The sequence below is a fragment of the Simochromis diagramma genome, unplaced genomic scaffold (genome assembly GCF_900408965.1).
Source record: "Simochromis diagramma unplaced genomic scaffold, fSimDia1.1 OVJJ01000084.1, whole genome shotgun sequence".
Taxonomy (NCBI): Eukaryota; Metazoa; Chordata; class Actinopteri; order Cichliformes; family Cichlidae; genus Simochromis; species Simochromis diagramma.
Window position 1 is genome coordinate 207,836 of NW_024386906.1, and position 24,321 is coordinate 232,156.

General features: G+C 41.6%; 1 protein-coding gene across 4 annotated transcripts; it reads left to right on the forward strand.

The window, feature by feature from the left end:
• Positions 1–23,926, forward strand: LOC120735525 (hemicentin-2-like). 4 transcript variants are annotated; one of them, XM_040034912.1, is made up of 8 exons: positions 1–179; positions 18,124–18,351; positions 20,307–20,588; positions 20,750–21,079; positions 21,345–21,626; positions 21,788–22,117; positions 22,732–22,986; positions 23,160–23,926. In XM_040034912.1, the coding sequence occupies exons 1-8, from the start codon at positions 125–127 to the stop codon at positions 23,249–23,251; spliced, it is 1,854 nt and encodes a 617-aa protein (XP_039890846.1). In that variant the 5' UTR covers positions 1–124; the 3' UTR covers positions 23,252–23,926. The 4 variants fall into 4 exon arrangements, with proteins under 4 accessions (XP_039890846.1, XP_039890845.1, XP_039890844.1 ...); XM_040034911.1 differs by having other exon boundaries at positions 3–212; positions 18,157–18,351; XM_040034910.1 differs by having other exon boundaries at positions 5–227; positions 18,172–18,351; positions 23,160–23,925.
• Positions 23,927–24,321: the final 395 nt, after the last annotated feature.

Below are 24,321 nucleotides of genomic sequence, written 5' to 3' on the forward strand. Positions count from 1 at the left end.
TAAATACACAGACGGATTCGTGAGCTCAGCGGTTACTGACTGACATCTACCTGTGTTACTCTCTTTCCCCGTCTTCTCAGAGCCTCCAGGAAGTGTCTCCATCAGCTTTGTAAACCACACTGAGATGATGTTTGAGAATCAGCAGTACACCCTGCAGTGTAGCGTACAGAACGTAGCTCCTGTTCAAAGCCTCACTGTGACCTTCTACAGAGGAAACGCAGCACTGGGTCACCTACAGTCCAACAGTGAACAGAAGAAACCAGTGAATGAGACCTTCACTCTGAACATCACTCCCAGTAGAGATGATGGAGCTCAGTACTGGTGTGAAGCCAAGCTGGAGCTGGGACCAGCTGGTCCACAGCGCCCTCCAGTGGTGACATCAGAAAAACTCCCTGCTCTAGTTCACTGTGAGTCTGAGAGAAATAAAGACGCTCTTTGATCTGTTTCTCAGAGTTTGACATTTTGAGCATGATTCATAGTTTAATTATTTATATAGCACATTTAATTACAACAGGAGCGTTGACCAAAGTGCTGTACAAGAATACAACATACATAATAAAACAATTTAGAGTATTAAAAGCAAACACCAAATATGAATTAACAAATAACTCTCATGCTGTATTAAAAGCCAGTAAATAAAAATGCGTTTTAAGATAAGATTTAAAAGGATTGACAGTATGAGCCTGTCTGATGTGTAGGGTCAAATTATTCCACAGCTTAGGCGCTACGACTGCAAATGCTCGATCGCCTCTATGAACCAGCCTCGACCTTGGTACAGCTAAAAGCAAAAGATCACTTGATCCAAGAGATCTAAGGGGGGTATAAGTCTGCAGGAGTTCAGACAAGTACCCGGGAGCCTGTCCATTCAGGGCTTTGTAAGTCAACAATAAAATTTTAAAATTAATTCTGAAGCGGACAGGGAGCCAATGAAGGGAGGCAAGTACCGGGGAAATGTGTTCACATCTTTTAGTACGTGTCAGAAGACGAGCTGCAGCATTCTGGACCAACTGCAGCCTTGCCAGGCAGGTCTGGCTGACTCCAGCATATAAGGAGTTACAATAGTCCAGCTGGGATATAATGAAAGCATGAATCGCCCGTTCGACGTTTTTAAAAGATAAAAATGATCTCACCTTAGATAAAAGCCTCAGTTTGAAGAAAGACCGCTGTACAACTGAGCTAATTTGTTTTTCAAAGGTGAAATTGCTGTCAAGTATAACCCCCAGATTTTTGGCATGCGATTTGACAAAAGGCTCAAAACTGTGCAGGTTAAAATTAGAAGTGTTGGGATTGCCGCTTGGTCCAAAAATTATCACTTCGGTTTTGTTCTCATTGAAGTTAAGGAAATTAGAGGCCATCCAGGATTTAACTTCACCGAGACACTGAAGTAAGGGTTCTAGTGAGGCAGGACTGTTTCCCTTCAATTGAAGATAGATCTGAGTATCATCGGCATATGAATGAAAACAAATGTTGTATTTTCTAAAAATTAGACCTAGACGCAGCATATAAATGGAGAACAATATTGGCCCCAGTATAGATCCCTGGGGAACACCACAAGTAAGGGGAGCTGAGGAAGAGATAAAATCGCCAAAGCTCACAGAGAAGGTCCTGTCAGACAGGTATGACCTGAACCACTCTAATGGGGTGCCCTTTACGCCACAATGCTCCAACCGTGAGATTAAAATGCTGTGGTCAACAGTATCGAAGGCAGCGGTCAGATCTAAAAGCAGAAGCACAGCTGAGTCACCTGAGTCAGTGGCTAATAAAAGATCATTAAGAACTCTTAAAAGTGCACGTTCTGTACTGTGAAGAGTTTTAAAACCAGACTGAAACCTCTCAAGAACATTGTGTCTGTTACAAGATACCTGAACAAATACAATCTTTTCCAAAATGTTCGACAGGAAGGGGAGCTTTGAAATAGGCCTGAAGTTAGTGAGGACAGAGGAGTCAAGATTGGGTTTTTTAAGTACAGGCTGTACACTAGCATGTTTAAAAACAGGCTGGCACAACACCTGAGCTAAGGCTGCTATTAAAAATAGCTAAGATGTCAGAGCTGACAACCTTAAAAATCTTTTTTAGAAGATGTGTTGGAATAATGTCATTTGGACACAGGCTCAAACTGATCAAAAACAGCAGAGCAGGTGAATATTTTAGACACGTCATGTCAAGGCAGGGCGATCATAGATCAAAGCTTTTATCTTATTGATAAAAAAGTGCAGGAACCTTTCACAGGTGTCTGAGGAACTATTAATACAAGAAGCTGGGGAAATATTAAGGGCAGAGTCAATAATTGAAAAAAGAACCCGAGGATTATTGGAGCTATTCTCAATAACATTAGAAAGAAACCTTGACTTTTCTGCTTTAACAATGTCCTGATACCTGTACAGACTGTCTCTCAACATGAGAAAGGACACCTGCAGCCCATCTTTTTTCCACTTACGTTCAGCCTTCTTGCACTCTCGTCTGGCTGAACGAGTGGCCTTTTTTATCCATGGGTCTGGTTGTGGTTTTGAGCTTATAGTTTTAAAAGGAGCGACCTCATCAAGGACAGTTTTGCATTTATCATAAAAATTAACTGGCATTTCCTCGGTACCAAAGCCAAGGGGAGATCTTAAAACTTTTTTAAAAGCAATAGAAAATTGTTCTGTTGCACATGGGTTAAAAACACGACAACAACGTGTTGAAATAAGAGGTGTGAAATGGCGGGGAGATGAAAATATATCAAACACAACAGGACAGTGATCAGAAAAAACAGCATCACATATTTTCATGTTTAGGACCGGTAACCCTAGAGACAGCACAAGATCCAATGTATGACCCTGTTTCTGGGTTGGCCCCGACACAAGTTGAGCAAGACTAAAGGAGTCTATCAAGCTTAAAAAGTCTCTGGCCAGCGAAATGGAGGGACAACACATATGAATATTAAAATCTCCAACGATTAAGATTCAATCGTAGCTTGGCACAGTTCGAGCTAAAAAGTTTTGAAAAGTCTTGAATAAAATCCTTGTGATATTTTGGAGGTCTGTATACAGCTGCAACGAGTGTCGGGCAGGGATGCCCCAATTCAAACGTCAGAAGTTCAAAACTAGAATACGAGTCAGTTAAGAGATGTTTGCAAGAGAGCTTCTTCCTGAAAACAGCCGCCACTCCACCACCACGCCCAGTCATCCTCGGCACATTAAGATATTCACAGTCCGGTGGTAAAAGTTCAGTAAAACAGCTGGACTCACCGACTCTGCCAAGTTTCCGTTAAAAGGATTAGATCCAGTTCCCGATCAGTAAAGAAGTCCTTAAGGATAAAAGTTTTGTTTGCTAGCGATGGTGAATTAACAAGACTTAATCTCAGTGGTACCGGTGGCTCAGCGGCCGATGTGGGTGCCCGACCTATCGGCCGTAGATTCTGAGGGTTTACTCCACCTGAGCAAAGACGGGGGGGACGCTGGCGCGGGGTTATTGTTGTAAGCCCAACAACAGGTGTCAGGCAAGTGTAAGCCGTGTCCAGAGAGTGCCAGTAGTTGACGCGGTCAAATCCAGTCGGGATAGGGTGAGGTATTTTTCGAAATCGTGTCCAGGTAGCCTTCATTCTCACCAATAAGCCACTGCGCTTCCCACGGCGTCTACGGCGCCCTCTCAGTTGAGGTAGCGCCGGAACGCAACGGAGACAAGCTGCAACTCCTGACAGGAGCGGTGGGGAGAAGGTTCCCTGATATCCACGATTACAATAAAGAGTTTTTAACTGAGATTCATGTCACTGGTTTGGTTTTCTGTCCTCGTGAGCGCTTTGAGGAAGAATCAAAACAGTAAAGAAATACTGTTTGGATTCTTCCTCATGGTGCTCATCACCAGTGTTGGTCAAGTTACTTGAAAAAAGTAATCAGTAACTAATTACTGATTACTTCCCCCAAAAAGTAATCCCGTTACTTTACTGATTACTTATTTTCAAAAGTAATTAATTACTTAGTTACTTTTTAAAAACACGATTTACAACCTGAATAGTTGATAAAGTGATAGAACTTTCAGCCCAGTTCTACTTTTTCTACATAATCCATCATACAAAATGTAGACATACAAAAATACAAAAGTCCCTTTTTATAACTTGTTTTATTAGTTTTAATCTTTTAACTTTATGCATCAAGCTAAAACTTAATTATATGCACCATTCTCTGACTGGAAGAAATGTGTTTAATATTTAAACCTATTTTCTGCACATTCCAGCACATATAATATATATAAATATATTTTGTGTTTACACTCACTCACAAATAGATGCAAGTAAAACACAGCAGAAAATAAATAAAGTCAAAGACTTTCTGATGGCCTTGTGAGGATTATCACCACTTCTGGTTTAACTCTCCTTGCCTCTGATGGCCCTCAGGCTTTTATTCGAGGCTTTGTCTTGTCTCTCCTGACATCTTCAAGTCTTCCTGAAGCCTTTTTGCCATCAGTTTCAATCTGTATCCTTCTCACTAACTTCTCCTCCCCATATTCTCTTCACGTATTATGTCAGTCTGTCTTTAACGTTGAGCTGCAGCTAATGTCATGTGACTTATTTTTCTTAGAGTTGTTTCTCCCTGCCACGGTATGACTGGTCTTATTTTTTGGCGGAGGGACTCCACTTTGCTCTGTAGCTTCATCAGACTTCAATCAACAGCTACTTCCTTACTTACATCTTTTCCTTTCTTTTCAACTCTTATCAGTCACTCAATGTTTAAATTCTTAGTATTTTTTAAAAACTGCTTCTCAGGTGGGGTATCAGCCCCTAAATGATGCTCAGATCACACTTTTGGAATAGATGCTGCTATTTCTGCAACCAGATTTCCTCAGTATTTAATGACTGAGCTGCTGGTCATCATCAAGCTATTTGTCGTACATCAGTAAAGGGGCTCTGTAGCTTCATGATTAGTTTGCGGTTTTTCTTCCTTCACTTTGATTTGTGTTTGTGGACATATAATGTGTAACAGGGCGTGGTTTGTGGCACGGTTGCGAAGGGAGGCTGACACAGCGGAGCTCCATCAGTTCAGTTGTGTTGTTGTTGTGTGTGTGTAGCTGGGGCTGAGGGTTGGAAGAGACACAAACTGAGTAAAAAGTGTAGTAAAGTGCGATCTGTGTGGTCGGGTCCGTCATTCATTGTCACTATGTACAATGTACACTTTCCATTAATCTCACAGTGGAAAATTCCTGGAACTCAAAGTCAAATGTTTATCAGTAGAAGAATCAGACTCCTGTTAAACATTATATTTGTACTAAATGTGTGTGTAAATATGGTGTCTGTAGATTTGTGACTGTGTTTCTGTTGTAGTTTATTCCTGTATGAATATTAAAAACTTGACTGAAAGTATTAAAATGTATTTGCATTGCTTTACAGAAAAAGGGAAAAATGGTAGGACTGTGGGGGAAAGCGTGATTACCTCAGTTAAACAACTGGTGTAATTCTATTAGGTTCATCTTTAAGGAACTCTGCATGTCTCCAAATAGCTTTGAATGTCTTTGAAATGAGAATAATACAAATAGAAAAAGACAAAAAGTGGACACATGCAGACAAAGTAAAGAGATGAATATTCAGTAAGCTATAAAGATTCAAAGCTCTCTCAGTTTTTCTCAAATGTGTGTGAGGACTGCTTGTTTGTGTTCTTGGATGCACTTAGTAAATCCAACAGCTCAGCTATTGTTGTTTGTTGTTTGTAAAAGTTGCAGGAAGAACAAACTTCTTAAACAGTAAATGAAACAAAGCACAAATTCAAAGTTTTTTTTTTCATTTTATTTTTGTTTTTTGTTTTTTAACTCAAAATGTCCTGTTGTAACTGGACTTTTTGAGTTAAGAAACAGAACAAATCCCAACAACACTTCCCTCATGGTGCTTTATATTGTAAAGTCAGACCCTACAATAATGCACAAAGACTCCAACCCCCTAGAGCAGGCACTTTGGCGACAGTGGGAAGGAAAAACTCACTTATAAAGAGAGAAACCTCCGGCAGACCCAGGCTCTGGGATGGGGTGGCCATCTGCCTCGGCCAGTTGGTGATGAGGGAAGGAAGTTGGGAAAAAAGAGTAGTTATTTTTAAGCACTCTGGTTTCAAAATCACATTTAGAAAGCCCAATTGAAATGAATATTTGAAGCCAATTTAAGAGTTTTCTCACATAATCACATGCACGTGTTGGTTAGACTTTAGCGTGCACATGAGAAAGCCCTAAAGATGATGTTTTGGCTCCTCAATTTTGCATGTTTTTTGAAGCTGCTGACGATTGCTTCATCCATTACTGGGTTTCTTGACCACATTAAGAGTACTGGAGAATCCCACCTGTCATGGAGTTCATTGTATATTGTCAGGGCGAGTTCTCCAATGTTCTCCAAGGACATTTTGTACTTTTTTGACAGAATTTTGTTCCAGATCTTCTGGAAAAGCCTCTCTACAATGAACTCGGATGCTACTGGATTCATTGTCATCGTCTCATTTCCTTCGCTGATGGCGTGCATTACCAGATCTTTGGTCACATTTTTTACAACTTCCTTGTACTCTTGCCTGTCTTTAGAGACACTGAGTACTCTTGCTGGTAATGCCAACAGGTGTTTGGTGAAGCTTGAGACGGTAATATTGTCAAGCTGTTCCCTCAGATTAAAGATCAAAAGGTTTTCTTTGCAGTTGTGTGTTTTGCAAAGATCTTTGAGAATGGCCTTGCCCACTTTGAAAATGCTGTTGTGGGATAAATTCAAGTGTTTCTCCTCAACTTCAGGCCAGATTTTCTCAATCAGACGACGGCTGATGCAGTCAGGAGTGAGGCGCTCTGTGAAGATCTTGTATTTGGAGGAGACTTTTTCTTTGGCCAGTAAAACCACCAACTGAACAACCCAGTTGACGCGCACCTTTTTCTGCAGCTTCAGTGTCTTTTCCAAAGCTGATACTTCAGCCTGGTTGGTCTCATCTTTGCATACAAACTGCACTTCTTCTAACACTTCCTGTTCAGTTTGTTTCTTTGCGTCCTCTACCATTGTCTTCTCCTCTGACAGGACTTTCTTATTTTCTTCCTCCTCGACCTCCAGGTCGCCCAGTGTACTCTTTGGCAGAGTGCACACTAATTCTGGTTTTGCTTGTTGGTTTGACATTTAAGCTACGATGTTACAATGAGTCAGACATTCAAATGTGACTGAGGGTAGCAGAACAAAATCTCATCCAGTGAATCGCTCGTGACTAAGTAAGAAACGCGCTGGTCCAGTGTGGGTTTCACCTGCAATTTATAGACCTGAGTTGACTGTGACGTCACGGCCTGGTTCTCTTGCCTTTCATCTTTGAATCAGGCCCCGCCCACAACAACGTTCCCTATTGGCTGTTTGAAAATAGGTAACGCCCATAAAGAACGGGCTGTCGGAGTTTCTGACGTCATGGCCCGATTCTCTCTCCTTTAATGTTTGAAACAGGCCCGAAAATATGGTGGCCCTGAGAGGCCAAACGGACTGCAACTTCAGAAAACACTTGCAAAAAGAAAAACGCTGCAAAAAGAAAAATGCTGCAAAAAGAAAAACGCTGCAAAAAGAAAAATGCTGCAAAAAGAAAAACGCTGCAAAAAGAAAAATGCTGCAAAAAGAAAAATGCTGCAAAAAGAAAAATGCTGCAAAAATCAAAAATGCTGCAAAAAGAAAAATGCTGCAAAAGCACACACAGCACAACGGAAATGTTTCTGGGGAGACAATAACCGGACGGACCAGTTGCACGAACCAAAACATGTATGTATGGCTGTATCCCAATTCAGGGTCTGCAGCCTTAAAGGTCCTCAAGGGCCGCACTCAAAGACCGCTGAGGCCGGAAGTGTGAGGCTTGTAGGCTTGTGAGATGGGACGGTCTGCCCAGGTTGCCTAGCAACCATGATACTAACAGCTGGAAAGTTTCATACAGCTTTGTTTGACAGAAATGAAGAAGAACATATTTTGTACATTTGCTTCTACATGAGCTCTGTGTGATGTGATAAGTATCTGAGGCTGAGACCACAGGACTGTAAACATGATTGTTGGGCTTCATTTCTGTGCTGAACAGTCATTTAAGATTAGCTAGTAAATAACAATTAGCTGATGTTGTTCATGAGACTAAAGTCATCTCACTGTGGTAATGTAAATATAATATGGACAATATTATATTAATCATTATTAGTTATTACAGCAGTGAACATGAACTCTGTGCCAAACACTGAGCTTCAGTAAAGATTCAAGTTGCATTTATTTATATTTCCTGTCACCTTAAATCTTCACTTAAAGACAAGTATCTGTGACAGTGTATATACAGATGTATTATATATATAAGAGACAAATATTGTTCTTTTAATATGTTGGCATTACTAAATTTGGCTCAATATGTGTGGAAAAAGCAAATGTACGAGCTGTGATAACTGTGTCTGACAGAATGAAGAGTAGACTGATATATGAAATATTCCTTTATTGGGTGAGAAAATCAGACCATGTCATAACTGCTGTAAGTCACACAGAATAGATATCAGAGCCTTAAACAGGCTGACGTCTGCTAAATGGGTCAAACTGGGCAGAAAGTCTACAAACACATAACATCCTTATAGAATATGATGTAACACTATAGATCAACTTAGCTCAGAATATATAAAGCATATAAACAGTTACAGCAATATGATGCAACAAACACAGCAGCTACTGATCCAAAATACTCAAAGCTTCATAGAACTGAAACCAACATTTATTTTAGCTCCATTCTGCTGCTGATACAGACTTTAGGTTTCTGAACATTAAACTTGTTGCTGCCTTTCATAGTGTGTAACTTGAAGGCCCTGAGTACTCTGAGTACTTTCTCCCACACTGGAAACACTGGGATGATCACATTATTTGAACATTACCTAATAAGACTGATTCAGCACAGACAGTTATTTTAAACTTTCCTAGCAGTCCTTCACAAACAGGGAACAGTCTGTCTATTCTCTCCATCTGTCAGCTGCTGCTGGCTCTTCCTCCTCCTCTTCCTCACACACTGCTGAGTTTGTCCTGGTGGATCATCAGGGCTGCAAAGCCTCACAGATGATGTGCAGCAGTGGGTCCCTCAGTCTGTCCTCACTCTGGACACTTGCAGTTGTCACACATGGAAATCAAATGTGTGATAAGCTGCAGGATTCAAACACAAGTGTAACTTATAAACACATGTTCATACTTTTATTCCACAATCAGAGAGAAAGAAACAGAGAGAGAGTGCAGGACAGACAGACAGGTGACAGTCTCAGGTGTACACACTGCTACAAACAGGAGGATTTAGTGTTTGTGTTATTACGAGTGTAAACAAGAAGAGTTCCAGATGGTGCAGTGGACACATGTGTGACTGCTGTGATTAAAGCATCTTTCTTTCAGCTTAACGAGTGAACCGTCAGCTCGTTCAAACACACGTTAAAGTCCGTTTGGCTGACACCACCGAACAGAGGCAGCAATATAACATAGCTCACATTAACAGTGCAGTGAATCCTGCTTGTGCCGTGATGTTCAGGACTGCAAACCGAGCAGCATCACTGACTTTCAGCCTGTTGTGTTTGTGGATATATGACTGACTTTAATTATCCACAAAATCATCACATTCTCTGTCAGATTAAGGTCGACTATCTAACGGCGTATAAAGTAAAGGCTTTAAAACAAAGTAAATGCTGAAAGTACAAACATCGCTAATGTCACATAACTTTGCCGGCATGTGGCCAACAGTAATGTTTTAATGTTCCTCATTATTAAACATTTGCACATAAATAAGTGACATAATATTCAGAACTTACTTTTGAAAGTTTACTCTTTGGCCGCTCCACTTCTTTGAAGTGTCTCCCAGTCCCAGTGCACTTGTTAGCATGTTTTGGTTCGTGCAGCTGGTCCGTCCGGTTATTGTCTCCCCAGAAATATTTCCGTTGTCTTCTTTCCTATTTCCGTTGTGCTGTGTGTGCTTTTGCAGCATTTTTCTTTTTGCAGCGTTTTTCTTTTTGCAGCATTTTTCTTTTTGCAGCATTTTTTCTTTTTGCAGCATTTTTTCTTTTTGCAGCGTTTTTCTTTTTGCAAGTGTTTTCTGAAGTTGCAGTCCGTTTGGCCTCTCAGGGCCACCGTATTTTCGGGCCTGTTTCAAACATTAAAGGAGAGAGAATCGGGCCATGACGTCAGAAACTCCGACAGCCCGTTCTTTATGGGCGTTACCTATTTTCAAACAGCCAATAGGGAACGTTGTTGTGGGCGGGGCCTGATTCAAAGATGAAAGGCAAGAGAACCAGGCCGTGACGTCACAGTCAACTCAGGTCTATAAATTGCAGGTGAAACCCACACTGGACCAGCGCGTTTCTTACTTAGTCACGAGCGATTCACTGGATGAGATTTTGTTCTGCTACCCTCAGTCACATTTGAATGTCTGACTCATTGTAACATCGTAGCTTAAATGTCAAACCAACAAGCAAAACCAGAATTAGTGTGCACTCTGCCAAAGAGTACACTGGGCGACCTGGAGGTCGAGGAGGAAGAAAATAAGAAAGTCCTGTCAGAGGAGAAGACAATGGTAGAGGACGCAAAGAAACAAACTGAACAGGAAGTGTTAGAAGAAGTGCAGTTTGTATTCCAAGATGAGACCAACCAGGCTGAAGTATCAGCTTTGGAAAAGACACTGAAGCTGCAGAAAAAGGTGCGCGTCAACTGGGTTGTTCAGTTGGTGGTTTTACTGGCCAAAGAAAAGGTCTCCTCCAAATACAAGATCTTCACAGAGCGCCTCACTCCTGACTGCATCAGCCATCGTCTGATTGAGAAAATCTGGCCTGAAGTTGAGGAGAAACACTTGAATTTATCCCACAACAGCATTTTCAAAGTGGGCAAGGCCATTCTCAAAGATCTTTGCAAAACACACAACTGCAAAGAAAACCTTTTGATCTTTAATCTGAGGGAACAGCTTGACAATATTACCGTCTCAAGCTTCACCAAACACCTGTTGGCATTACCAGCAAGAGTACTCAGTGTCTCTAAAGACAGGCAAGAGTACAAGGAAGTTGTAAAAAATGTGACCAAAGATCTGGTAATGCACGCCATCAGCGAAGGAAATGAGACGATGACAATGAATCCAGTAGCATCCGAGTTCATTGTAGAGAGGCTTTTCCAGAAGATCTGGAACAAAATTCTGTCAAAAAAGTACAAAATGTCCTTGGAGAACATTGGAGAACTCGCCCTGACAATATACAATGAACTCCATGACAGGTGGGATTCTCCAGTACTCTTAATGTGGTCAAGAAACCCAGTAATGGATGAAGCAATCGTCAGCAGCTTCAAAAAAACATGCAAAATTGAGGAGCCAAAACATCATCTTTAGGGCTTTCTCATGTGCACGCTAAAGTCTAACCAACACGTGCATGTGATTATGTGAGAAAACTCTTAAATTGGCTTCAAATATTCATTTCAATTGGGCTTTCTAAATGTGATTTTGAAACCAGAGTGCTTAAAAATAACTACTCTTTTTTCCCAACTTCCTTCCCTCATCACCAACTGGCCGAGGCAGATGGCCACCCCATCCCAGAGCCTGGGTCTGCCGGAGGTTTCTCTCTTTATAAGTGAGTTTTTCCTTCCCACTGTCGCCAAAGTGCCTGCTCTAGGGGGTTGGAGTCTTTGTGCATTATTGTAGGGTCTGACTTTACAATATAAAGCACCATGAGGGAAGTGTTGTTGGGATTTGTTCTGTTTCTTAACTCAAAAAGTCCAGTTACAACAGGACATTTTGAGTTAAGAAACAAAAAACAAAAATAAAATGAAAAAAAAAACTTTGAATTTGTGCTTTGTTTCATTTACTGTTTAAGAAGTTTGTTCTTCCTGCAACTTTTACAAACAACAAACAACAATAGCTGAGCTGTTGGATTTACTAAGTGCATCCAAGAACACAAACAAGCAGTCCTCACACACATTTGAGAAAAACTGAGAGAGCTTTGAATCTTTATAGCTTACTGAATATTCATCTCTTTACTTTGTCTGCATGTGTCCACTTTTTGTCTTTTTCTATTTGTATTATTCTCATTTCAAAGACATTCAAAGCTATTTGGAGACATGCAGAGTTCCTTAAAGATGAACCTAATAGAATTACACCAGTTGTTTAACTGAGGTAATCACGCTTTCCCCCACAGTCCTACCATTTTTCCCTTTTTCTGTAAAGCAATGCAAATACATTTTTAATACTTTCAGTCAAGTTTTTAATATTCATACTGGAATAAACTACAACAGAAACACAGTCACAAATCTACAGACACCATATTTACACACACATTTAGTACAAATATAATGTTTAACAGGAGTCTGATTCTTCTACTGATAAACATTTGACTTTGAGTTCCAGGAATTTTCCACTGTGAGATTAATGGAAAGTGTACATTGCACATAGTGACAATGAATGACGGACCCGACCACACAGATCGCACTTTACTACACTTTTTACTCAGTTTGTGTCTCTTCCAACCCTCAGCCCCAGCTACACACACACAACAACAACACAACTGAACTGATGGAGCTCCGCTGTGTCAGCCTCCCTTCGCAACCGTGCCACAAACCACGCCCTGTTACACATTATATGTCCACAAACACAAATCAAAGTGAAGGAAGAAAAACCGCAAACTAATCATGAAGCTACAGAGCCCCTTTACTGATGTACGACAAATAGCTTGATGATGACCAGCAGCTCAGTCATTAAATACTGAGGAAATCTGGTTGCAGAAATAGCAGCATCTATTCCAAAAGTGTGATCTGAGCATCATTTAGGGGCTGATACCCCACCTGAGAAGCAGTTTTTAAAAAATACTAAGAATTTAAACATTGAGTGACTGATAAGAGTTGAAAAGAAAAGATGTAAGTAAGGAAGTATACTGTGTTGGCCGTAGTTACATAATATAGCAGAGCTGGTCCATTTATACTGTATACAGTATAAATGGACCAGCTCTGCTATATTATCTGCCTGTGGTAACCAGTCAGTTGTACAATAACAATAATGGGCTATTCTGCTGTATTCTAAAGATTGAAAGATTGCCACCCTTAGGAGGAAGCTCATTTCCACCACTTGTATCCACGACCTCGTTCTTTTGGTCATTACCTACAGCCCGTGACCATAGGTGAGGGCAGGGATGTAGCTCGACCATCTCCCATCGCTCGTGAACACACCATGATATACAAATAAACAGGAACTCGTCCCTGACCTGGAGTGGGCACTCCACCCTTTTCCAGTTGCAGACCATGGTCTCAGATTCGGAGGTGCCGATTCTCATTCCCAGCACTTTGCACCCGGTTGCACTCCAGTGTGAGCTGGAGGCCGTCACCTGATGAAGCCAATAGAACCACAACATCTGTGAAAAGCTGAGATGAAATTCTGAGACCACCTAAGTGGAAGCGTTCCTGGCCGAGAGTGTTCTGGTGCCACGTGCACTTACGGACGCCCTTATGTTACAACATAGTGTTTGCACAGAAGTCCAGTAACAGGACACCGCTCGGGTTCAGATCTGGGAGGCCGTTCCTCTCAATCACGCCCCTCCAGTCTCACTCTTGTTTCCCACATGAGCATTGAAGTCTCTAAGTACGACGGAGTCCTCAAGTGGAGCACCCTCAAGAACTCCATCCAGGGGTTCCAAGAAAGCCAGGTACTCTGGCACAAACGACAGTCACAACCTGCTTCCCAAGACGCAGGAAACAGACCCACTCCAAACCCCAACGTACAGGGAGCAAGCCGAGGAGATACTCAGATAAACACCCCAGCCCACCGCCGTTCATTATTGCAACAAGATCATGATGGTGTAGGCATTTGATTTCTAAAGGGAGGTGTTGAAAGAAGAAGAATTTATTCAAAAAGTAAGTTCAGGGCTCAAAACACAAGTTTACTTTTTTTCCTTAGTCCTGCTGTGAAAATATATCGTTGAGACATCAGGTCATATACCAACTCCAAATTCTTTCATTTTGTTGCTATATTTTACCTTTTGAACTGTGTAAAGTATAAAACAAAGTTTTTAATTAAATTGTGACCATGTGCATCTTGTACCTGATTAGTTCTTTTATAATGTGAGAAAAACAAAATGCAGCACACAGGCAACAGATTTATTCAGTAAAACAGACGAAACATGATCCAGCACTAAATGCAATCAAATGCAATATGTAAACTGCTTTTTCCAAAAACATCTTCTTCAGTTGCATGCTGTGTGAAAAGCTCTGCTGGTGTTAAATGTGAATACTGGACAGAGAGCGAGGTGGTGTTTATGGTGTCCAAGATAACAGGACCTATAGCTTCTCGTGCCAGTGAAGGGTGCTCAGTCTGATCGATTCAGGTGAACCTTGGAAATGACCAGAAATCTTCATTATTCTGATCTTTTGTGTCAGCAGACCTGAGTCAAAGTGGTTCGGGATTCATCTCCCAAACGGACTCTGTAGTCAGGGTTTGCAGAACATACGGCTCTGTCTCTACACATCCAGCTGAGCGCCTGCTCTGTATGTCTCATTTTAAGATTTACTTTTTTAACAGTCAGATTACTTTCATAAATGCTTTGTATGTCAGAAAGAAAAAATGGATTTTAATGAAGCTTAAAAGAAGAGATAAAAGTGAAATGTCTGCAAATCTGCATATTTACTGTGAACCCACTGTTTGTTAATTTTATCTTGTGTTTTTGTGTTATTGTTCTTCATTTTGTCATTTTGTCATTACGTGTTTTATCCTATTGTAAAGTGTCCTTGGGTGTCTTGAAAGGCGCTTTATAAATAGAAATTATTATTATTATGTGAGGGTCTTTCTATCCTTGTAGTGTCAGCATCTGAACAGACTATGACCAGTCGAGGGCTGACTCACAAAACTGCTGTTCTTACGTTTTCTCTAAAGCCCTGTTAAAAAGGTGTAACGCTCCATACTTACTCACATTATGTAAGGGCAGTTGAAAAAAGTATTCTGCAGAGGGATACATGGGAACCTTCCCAGGAAGCAGACCTGACCGGCCTCTGTCGGGCTTCCTGTTTGGTGATTTTACGACACTCGCTTTCACTGAAGGCATGGCTGCTATAACAAAACGAGCGGATGCAGTGCTGGAAAAACAAAAACAGCCTTCACTGCCAGCATTGTTCTCTGCAACAGAAAAGCAAAGCAGGAAACTCAGAGCCCATTCCCTTTCAAGGCACCTTTGGACTTCATGTTTCATAATTTTCTTCAACACATTTGATTTCCAGAAATCTAGCTGGGACAATGTTTTTTCATTTTATTCTTCTGGTTTCCTCCTCACTTACGTTTCTGTGCACCCACCAAGTGTCCAGCTCTGGTAAGTGAAATGTTTTCCAGCTATAAAACACTTCTTTTGTTATTTTCATATCATACAGCTGCTAAATGTTAGCCTGATGAACTCAGAGGCATTTTTACAAGTAATTTAATGCAGAAGGATTGCATATTTATTTGAAGGCAACATGAGAAACTGGATCTGTTGTGGAGGGCAGCACCAATAATCTGAATTCAGTCATGCTCAGGATTAATTTACTCTATGTATAAAGTGCTGCTGGTAAGAGCAGATGTTACAGTTAGAAAAATCGAAAGGTGAAATAGATAGTATTAGTAGCAGTAATAATAATAGTAATCATCCATCCATCCATTTTCTTCCACTTATCCGGGGCCGGGTCGCGTGGGCAGCAGCAAAGAAGCCCAGACCTCCCTCTCCCCAGCCACCTCCTCCAGCTTATCCGGGGGAACACCAAGGCGTTCCCAGGCCAGCCGAGAGATATAATCTCTCCAGGGTGTCCTGGGTCTGCCCCGGGGCCTCCTCCCAGTGGGACATGCCCGGAAAACCTCACCCAGGAGGCGCCCAGGGGGCATCCTTTTCAGATGCCCGAACCACCTCAGCTGGCTCCTTTTATGCGCAGGAGCAGCGGCTCTACTCTGAGCCCCTCCCGGATTGGCTGAACTTCTCACCCTATCTCTAAGGGAGAGAAAAAAATCAGAAAGGGTTTTATTGGCAAATGTTGAGCAGGTTTACAACATTAGGAAATTGCTGCGGTGCTTAGTGCAAACATACCGTCAGATAACGCTTAAATAAACATAAAAATAAGAATTAAAAGTGCTAAATAGATAGATATATACATGATATATACATGAGTGCAGGTGGTGATCAGTGCCAAACATGGAATGATGCAGTGAACACAGCGTAGGGTCATGTGTTAGTGGTGGGAACAGTCATACGGTTATTGTTCATGTGTCCAACAGCAGAGGGGAAGAAACTGTTCTTATGGCGAGAGGTTCTGGTGTGAATGGACCGGAGCCTCCTGCCTGAGGGGAGCAGGTCAAACAGACTGTGTCCAGGGTGAGAAGGGTCAGCTGAGATCCGAGCTGCACGCCCCAGTGTGCTGGAGGTGTACAGGTCCTGCAGAGATGGGAGTCTGCAGCCAATCACCTTCTCAGCAGAGCGCACAACACGCTGCAGTCTCTGTTTGTCCCTGATAGTGGCTCCAGCGTACCACACGGTGATGGAGGAGGTGAGGATGGACTCGATGATTGCAGTGTAGAACTGCATCATCGTCCGTGTTGGCAGGTTGAATTTCTTCAGCTGCCTCAGGAAGTACATCCTCTGCTGGGCTTTCTTGATGACGGAGGTGATGGTGGGCTCCCACTTCAGGTCCTGCAAACTTGATTAGCTTGACAGACTGGTGGGTGGAGGTGCAGCAGTTGGTGTACAGGGAGAAGAGCAGAGGAGAAAGAACACAGCCCTGAGGGGAGCCGGTGCTGATGGTCCGAGAGTCAGAGACATTCTTTCCCAGCCTCACATGCTGCTTCCTGTCCGTCAGGAAGTCAGTGATCCACCGGCAGATGGGATCAGGCACATTCATCTGGGAAAGCTTGCCTCGGAGATGGTCTGGAAGGATGGTGTTGAAGGCAGAGCTGAAGTCCACAAACAGGATCCTGGCGTAGGTTCCTGGGGAGTCCAGATGCTGCAGGATGAAGTGTAGGGTCATGTTGTAGAGCCATGTGAAGCCAGCCACCCTTCGGAGGAAGCTCATTTCCGCCGCTTGTATACGCGATCTCATTCTTTCGGTCACTACCCACAGCTCGTGACCATAGGTGAGGGTAGGGGCGTAGATCGACCAGTAAATCGAGAGCTTCGCTTTTACAGTCAGCTCTCTCTTCACCACAACAGACCGGTACAGCGTCCACATCACTGCAGCCGCTGCACCAATCCGACTGTCTTTATCCTCTCGAGGATACTTGAGGGCGCATGGGAGTTTGCCCAACCAGCCTACATGTGTTTTGTGGACTTGGAGAAGGCATTCGACCCAGTCCCTCGGGATGTCCTGTGGGGGGTGCTCTGGGAGTATGGGGTGTCTGGCCCATTGCTACAGGCCATTCAGTCCTTATACGACCGTTGCAAGAGCTTGGTCCGTATAGCTGGCAATAAGTCGGATTTGTTCCTGGTGGGTGATGGTCTTCGCCAGGGCTGCCCTTTGTCACCGACTCTGTAGTAAACATTAATAGTAATAATAGTAATTTTATCACTATTTAGCCAATATTACCCAAAACAGCTAACAACAAAATGAGCACATTTGTGTCAAATTTCAAAGACTTTTCATTTTTTACAAAGTGCTGTTGCTATTGTGTTTTAATTTATCTGCAGTTTTTCACCTGTTTTCTTGTTCAGTCTGTTTTTGGCTTGAACAACTGCATTAAAGTCAGATCAAACACTGTCTGTCCATATGTGTTTGTTCACATATGGAGGTAGATCCAAAAAGAACAAAGAATAAAAATCCAGCAGTGATTTTGGAGGGAAAGAACTAAATGGTAGTGACGCACCGCAGGAAATATAACATTAACCAATACAAAGGTTTTACCAGTTGCCAAGGCACACAGGCTTGTTATTGACAAGCTAATCAATTTAAATAATTTTATTAAACAAAATATGGAGCTGCAGCAAGGAAAACAGCAAATTAAGTGGAAGGACCTAAAAATTATGTTAATGTAATTAAAAGATGACCCTTTATTACCATACATGGTTTATAAGATTCAAAGATTCACTGCCACTATATTGCCTTAGTGAAAATAGCAGCTCAACAAACTACTTAAAACGCCCCAAATTGCAGACCTCATGGTGGGATCCAACTCTCCATCCTTTAACAGTCATACAGTTGCCACGTAGCTCCTGTTCAAAGCCTCACTGTGACCTTCTACAGAGGAAACGCAGCACTGGGTCACCTACAGTCCAACAGTGAACAGAAGAAACCAGTGAATGAGACCTTCACTCTGAACATCACTCCCAGTAGAGATGATGGAGCCCAGTACTGGTGTGAAGCCAAGCTGGAGCTGGGACCAGCTGGACCACAGCGCCCTCCAGTGGTGACATCAGAAAAACTCCCTGCTCTAGTTCACTGTGAGTCTGAGCAGTGTTGGGCAAGTTACTTTGAAAAAGTAATTAATTATAGTTACTAGTTATTTCTTCAAAAAAGTAACTGAGTTAGTAACTGTGTTACAATATTCTAAAAGTAATTAATTACTTGAAAAGTAACTATTGCGTTACTTTAAAGAAATGTTTAACCCTCTGGGGTCAGGGTATAATTGGCCATTTTTAACTACTTTTGATTTTCCCTCCACATTTCACCTTTAACAACAGTTTATTTGCTTTGTTTGATGTCATTCTTTTCAGCAAAACCTCACGTGTCTGAATTTACAGTTATGTTTTTATTTTGACAGACTGTATTAACAAAATTGATCTAAATTCAGACAAAAACATAAAATCCGAGTAGAAAAAGTTATATTTTTTACTGTAACAACCACAAACATGTTTAACGAATCATATTTCATAACTTTAAATGTAAATATAAATTACAATTTTAAAATCCTATGCACAAGTTTTGCAAATAACAAATTTATTTGCATCCATTTAACTTTTACCTTGATTTTTTTTTAATGGTTTAATGGTTTAATCATTTATATAGCACATTTAATTACAACAGGAGCGTTGACCAAAGTGCTGTACAAGAATAAAACATACCTAATAAAATAACAAATAACTCTCATGCTGTATTAAAAGCCAGTAAATAAAAATGCGTTTTAAGATAAGATTTGAAAAGATTGACAGTGGGAGCCTGTCTGATGTATAGGGGTAAATTATTCCACAGCTTAGATCACTTGATCTAAGAGATCTAAAGGGGGTATAAGTCTGCAAGAGATCAGACAAATAACCATTTAAACTATTTACAGAACAATCAGCTGTTCTTCAATAAGATGCCACAAATTATTTGTGCCACTCCAAAAACATCATTTCTGTCCACTATAAAGGAAACATCACAGCCTGATACCTGCAGGTCTGACAGCAGCAGGTGTGTCACTCCTGTTTCTACCTGGAGACAGCAGCCGCCTCATTGTTCTGACACAAACACAAAACTATCCACGACACTACACACTAACTACACAAGACAACACATTAACTACACACATTAACAACGTCACAAATCTCTCACATCTCAAAACTCGCTCTCTCTCTTTTTCTGCTGTCTCTCTCTCTCTCGCCGTCACTCCTAAAACTTCCTCTGTTTTTTGTTTGGTTTTTTTTGCTCATAAGCAGAGAGGTCTCGCTGCGCTGTCCTCATACAGTACGACGAAACTATTGAGGAAAAACGCCGCGTATATTGTTTATAATGACTCTGGTTTTACTGGCCTATCAACACAGTTTATAAACTGGTATATGTCACCTTGTTGCTTTGTCTTTAAGTGGTCATGTGATTGTCTTACTACGACTACTTTATTCTTCCTCAGTCAAGCAGCAGCACTCATGCGACTGTTTTGCCCCCTGAGCTCCAGGTGTTGTGCCAGACAGTGATCGTGATCACCGTCTGCGGGAGCGCAGCTGCTTAAAGCTGTAGCGTCCAGATTACTTACAGCTACTTCCGTGCAACTGATATAAAATGCGGTAAGCTGAAGACAGCTTCAGCCGTCTGTTTGTTGAAAAATAGTAACGGACCGCATTTTCTTGTTAGTAACTGTAACGGCGTTGTAACGATAGGAATAGTAATTAGTTAGATTACTCGTTACTGAAAAAAGTAACGCCATTATTCCCATCACTGAGTCTGAGGGGAAAAAAACATCAAACTTACATTTACAAGTTACTTGTATCTGTGCTTCAAATCATTTTTTAAGTTGGGTTATGACGAGAATACGATTTCTATCCTCATCTCTGACCAGTGAGACTGATCTTTTAATATACTGTACATTATGTTTTGTATAAAGAGCATTACCCTGCAAGGTAACTGCAGCAGTTAAATATAATGAAGTGGAATAAGTGGTAAAATATTACCCACTGAAAAATCTATATCATGTATACTACAGGGTGTTTTACAGATCCTAGCTGCACAGAGTGTCCTGTGTTCACTCCATCTGCACTGGTAGTGAAGTACGGTGACCCAGCCAGTGTTACATGTGATGTATGTCAGAAGGACTGCAGTAGTGTTTTTTGGGGTTTGGACCACGCTGTGGGAAAAGATACAAAAAATGGAACCACGATGTTCTGGACGGTTGACAGACTGACTGACTGGGACCCATTTGTCGAGTGCTATTATATCACTAATGTTGGTGATCAGTGCAGTAGCACTCTGGATATAACCATCTATCGTAAGTATGCTTACTTTAGAACATCAGACTTTTACTGAATTTTGCATCATTTATAACCAGAATTTGATCTCTTTGTATTAATACACAGTTAGATGGATTCATGCTCTCAGCGGTTACTGACTGACATCTACCTGTGTTACTCTCTTTCCCTGTCTTCTCAGAGCCTCCAGGAAGTGTCTCCATCAGCTTTGTAAACCACACTGAGATGATGTTTGAGAATCAGCAGTACACCCTGCAGTGTAGCGTACAGAACGTAGCTCCTGTTCAAAGCCTCACTGTGACCTTCTACAGAGGAAACGCAGCACTGGGTCACCTACAGTCCAACAGTGAACAGAAGAAACCAGTGAATGAGACCTTCACTCTGAACATCACTCCCAGTAGAGAAGATGATGGAGCCCAGTACTGGTGCGAAGCCAAGCTGGAGCTGGGACCAGCTGGTCCACAGCGCCCTCCAGTGGTGACATCAGAAAAACTCCCTGCTCTAGTTCACTGTGAGTCTGAGGGGAAAAAAACATCAAACTTACATTTACAAGTTACTTGTATCTGTGCTTCAAATCACTTTTTAAGTTGGGTCATGAGGAGAATACGATTTCTATCCTCATCTCTGACCAGTGAGACTGATCTTTTAATATACTGTACATTATGTTTTGTATAAAGAGCATTACCCTGCAAGGTAACTGCAGCAGTTAAATATTATGAAGTGGAATAAGTGGTAAAATATTACCCACTGAAAAATCAATATCATGTATACTACAGGGTGTTTTACAGATCCTAGCTGCACAGAGTATCCTGTGTTCACTCCATCTGCACTGGTAGTGAAGTACGGTGACCCAGCCAGTGTTACATGTGATGTATGTCAGAAGGACTGCACTGGAGATGTTTTTGGTTTGGACCACGCTGTGGGAAAAGGTACAGAAAATGGAACCACGATGTTCTGGACGGTTGACAGACTGACTGACTGGGACCCATTTGTCATGTGCTATTATTTTAATGATGCTGGTGATCCATGTACTCACATTCTGGATATAACCATCTATCGTAAGTATGCTTACTTTAGAACATCAGACTTTTACTGAATTTTGCATCATTTATAACCAGAATTTGATCTCTTTGTATTAATACACAGTTAGATGGATTCATGCTCTCAGCGGTTACTGACTGACATCTACCTGTGTTACTCTCTTTCCCCGTCTTCTCAGAACCTCCAGGAAGTGTCTCCATCAGCTTTGTAAACCACACTGAGATGATGTTTGAGAATCAGCAGTACACCCTGCAGTGTAGCGTACAGAACGTAGCTCCTGTTCAAAGCCTCACTGTGACCTTCTACAGAGGAAACGCAGCACTGGGTCACCTACAGTCCAACAGTGAACAGAAGAAACCAGTGAATGAGACCTTCACTCTGAACATCACTCCCAGTAGAGAAGATGATGGAGCCCAGTACTGGTGTGAAGCCGAGCTGGAGCTGGGACCAGCTGGTCCACAGCGCCCTCCAGTGGTGACATCAGAAAAACTCCCTGCTCTAGTTCACTGTGAGTCTGAGAGAAATAAAGACGCTCTTTGATCTGTTTCTCAGAGTTTGACATTTTGAGCATGATTCATGTCACTGGTTTGGTTTTCTGTCCTCGTGAGCGCTTTGAGGAAGAATCAAAACAGTAAAGAAATACTGTTTGGATTCTTCCTCATGGTGCTCATCACTGTTAATGAGCAGGCTCTAAAAAGCATCATCAACAAACTGCTGACTGACACAAGCTGATGAACATAGTGGAGGATTTAGCTGTTTACCAGTAAAATGTTTCCCTCAGAAGTTTGTGGAAAGCCAGAATAGAAGTAAAATAATAATAATAGTAATTGTGTTTAGATCCTAAATGATAAAAGTTCAGCTTTACTATTTGTTTAAATGTGGAATCAATACAGAGTATTAAGAGAATTAACCTGTAAAGTAAGCAGAGCAGTTAAACATCATGAAGTGGACAAACTGACAACAGAGTATAGCACCACCGAGTGAAATTAAAGTACAGTGGGCTGAACTGTCGACAGTACCTTGTGTTGTATATTACACCAGAAATGTGTTTTAATTTATAAATTATTTCTATTTTGCTGAAATTTTGCTTTGTGTTTTTTTCCTCTATCAATAATCACACAGATGGGCCTGAGCTAAAGGAGCCACCAAATCCAGATGTGATCACCATCACAGAAGGAGACACTCTACACCTGAACTGCTCCTCTGTGGGAAACCCCAGCCCCTCATGCACCTGGACACGCCCAACAAATAGTCCTTCCTACAGTGGCAGCGTTCTCACTATTAAATCTGTCGGCTTTGAGCATGAAGGACAGTATATCTGCACTGTGAGAAACACAGTAGGGACTGTCACCAAGGAGTTTAACATTGATGTGCAAGGTGAGTGTTGTCAGATACTTCCTGGAAAATGTGTCACTGAAGATCAATCACAATATTATTTCACAAATTAAGTTCATTGTGAGTGTTTTGGTGTTTTTAATTTGCCTGGTATAAATGATTCTCCTTTCCTTTCTTTACCCAACCCCCGACCCCACCTCAACACAATTCTACAGTCAACTCCACCCCATATATAATATCTGGGACAATACTGGGAGCTCTGGTCCTTGTCGGACTGTCAGTGGGATGGTACTGCAAACACAACTGAATGGGACACAGCAAACTCAGTAAAACCATCGTTACTGACAGCTGAAGAAATGACTGAATGGTTAAAATATATTTTTGATACTGATTCTGATCAGCAGCTTGTACCTGTCTAGCTTCTAAGTGAAGTTGTTGTTTGGAAAAAAGCACATTTCCAAGGGAAGGTTCTCCCCATTTTTCCATCTCTTTGTTTAAATGTTACAGGTGTTGTTTAATTTTGTAAATAAAGTCTGCAAAACGGAAAAAAGCTGTGGTCAAGCTATTTCTTACTGCCGCAGGAGAGCCAACACTCACATCAAACATTACAGTTCACAGTCATGGCAGCTCTGCCCTTGGGACGTCTCAGCTCCTCTTTTATACCCCACACACAACTCTGTGTATCTTTGAGTTACAACAGGTTTCTGTCCCACGGGCTGTGGCTGGACAGAGAACAACTCCCACTATCTTTTCCCAGGAAGCACCTGGCACTGGGCTTCCTTCTTCTGAGCGAAACAGTTATCAGATAACACAGTGAAACATCGTTACACCAAGCTGAGCCGTTTTGACGAGGTCTTACTGACACATGCACACTTTATCTAAGCATACAAAGGTTATACCAAATCCTACAGTGAGATTCTAAACACAAAGAAAATGTGAAGATGAACTAGAATTTTTCCATAACACAGGCATTCATCTTCTATTAGCAGTTGATGAGCAGTGGTGTTCAAACTGAGCCCACGGGGACTTTGAGGGTCTCTGCTAGATAAATGTCCCCTCTGTTCTTCACCTGTTGGCTGATTCTCTCTTCAGTCACTCTCTGCTTGATAATGCAGGCTATTTTCACTCAAACCTAAAATATTTAATACATCTCATAGGCATTCTCTCGATCTCATACATGACACTCCACATTTTCTAAGGATTATTTAATAATGCCATTTTTCCTCTTGAGTTGCATTAGATAAGGGTTGTTCTTGGAATAAAATGTGTCCTCACTGCTCAGTATCTTGAATTTTATGTCCTTTTCTACTCAAGATGCAACATAAAAGGGACTTTTAGTCATTATAGCTCACAAAGTTTGCTTTGTTTGTGCTGTTC

Coding starts and splice junctions, on each gene's coding strand:
- LOC120735525 (XM_040034912.1), top strand. CDS start 125: ATGATGTTTGAGAATCAGCAGTACACCCTGCAGTGTAGCGTACAGAAC. Junction 21,080..21,344: donor ACTCCCTGCTCTAGTTCACT/GTGAGTCTGAGG, acceptor TGTATACTACAG/GGTGTTTTACAGATCCTAGC. Junction 22,118..22,731: donor ACTCCCTGCTCTAGTTCACT/GTGAGTCTGAGA, acceptor ATAATCACACAG/ATGGGCCTGAGCTAAAGGAG.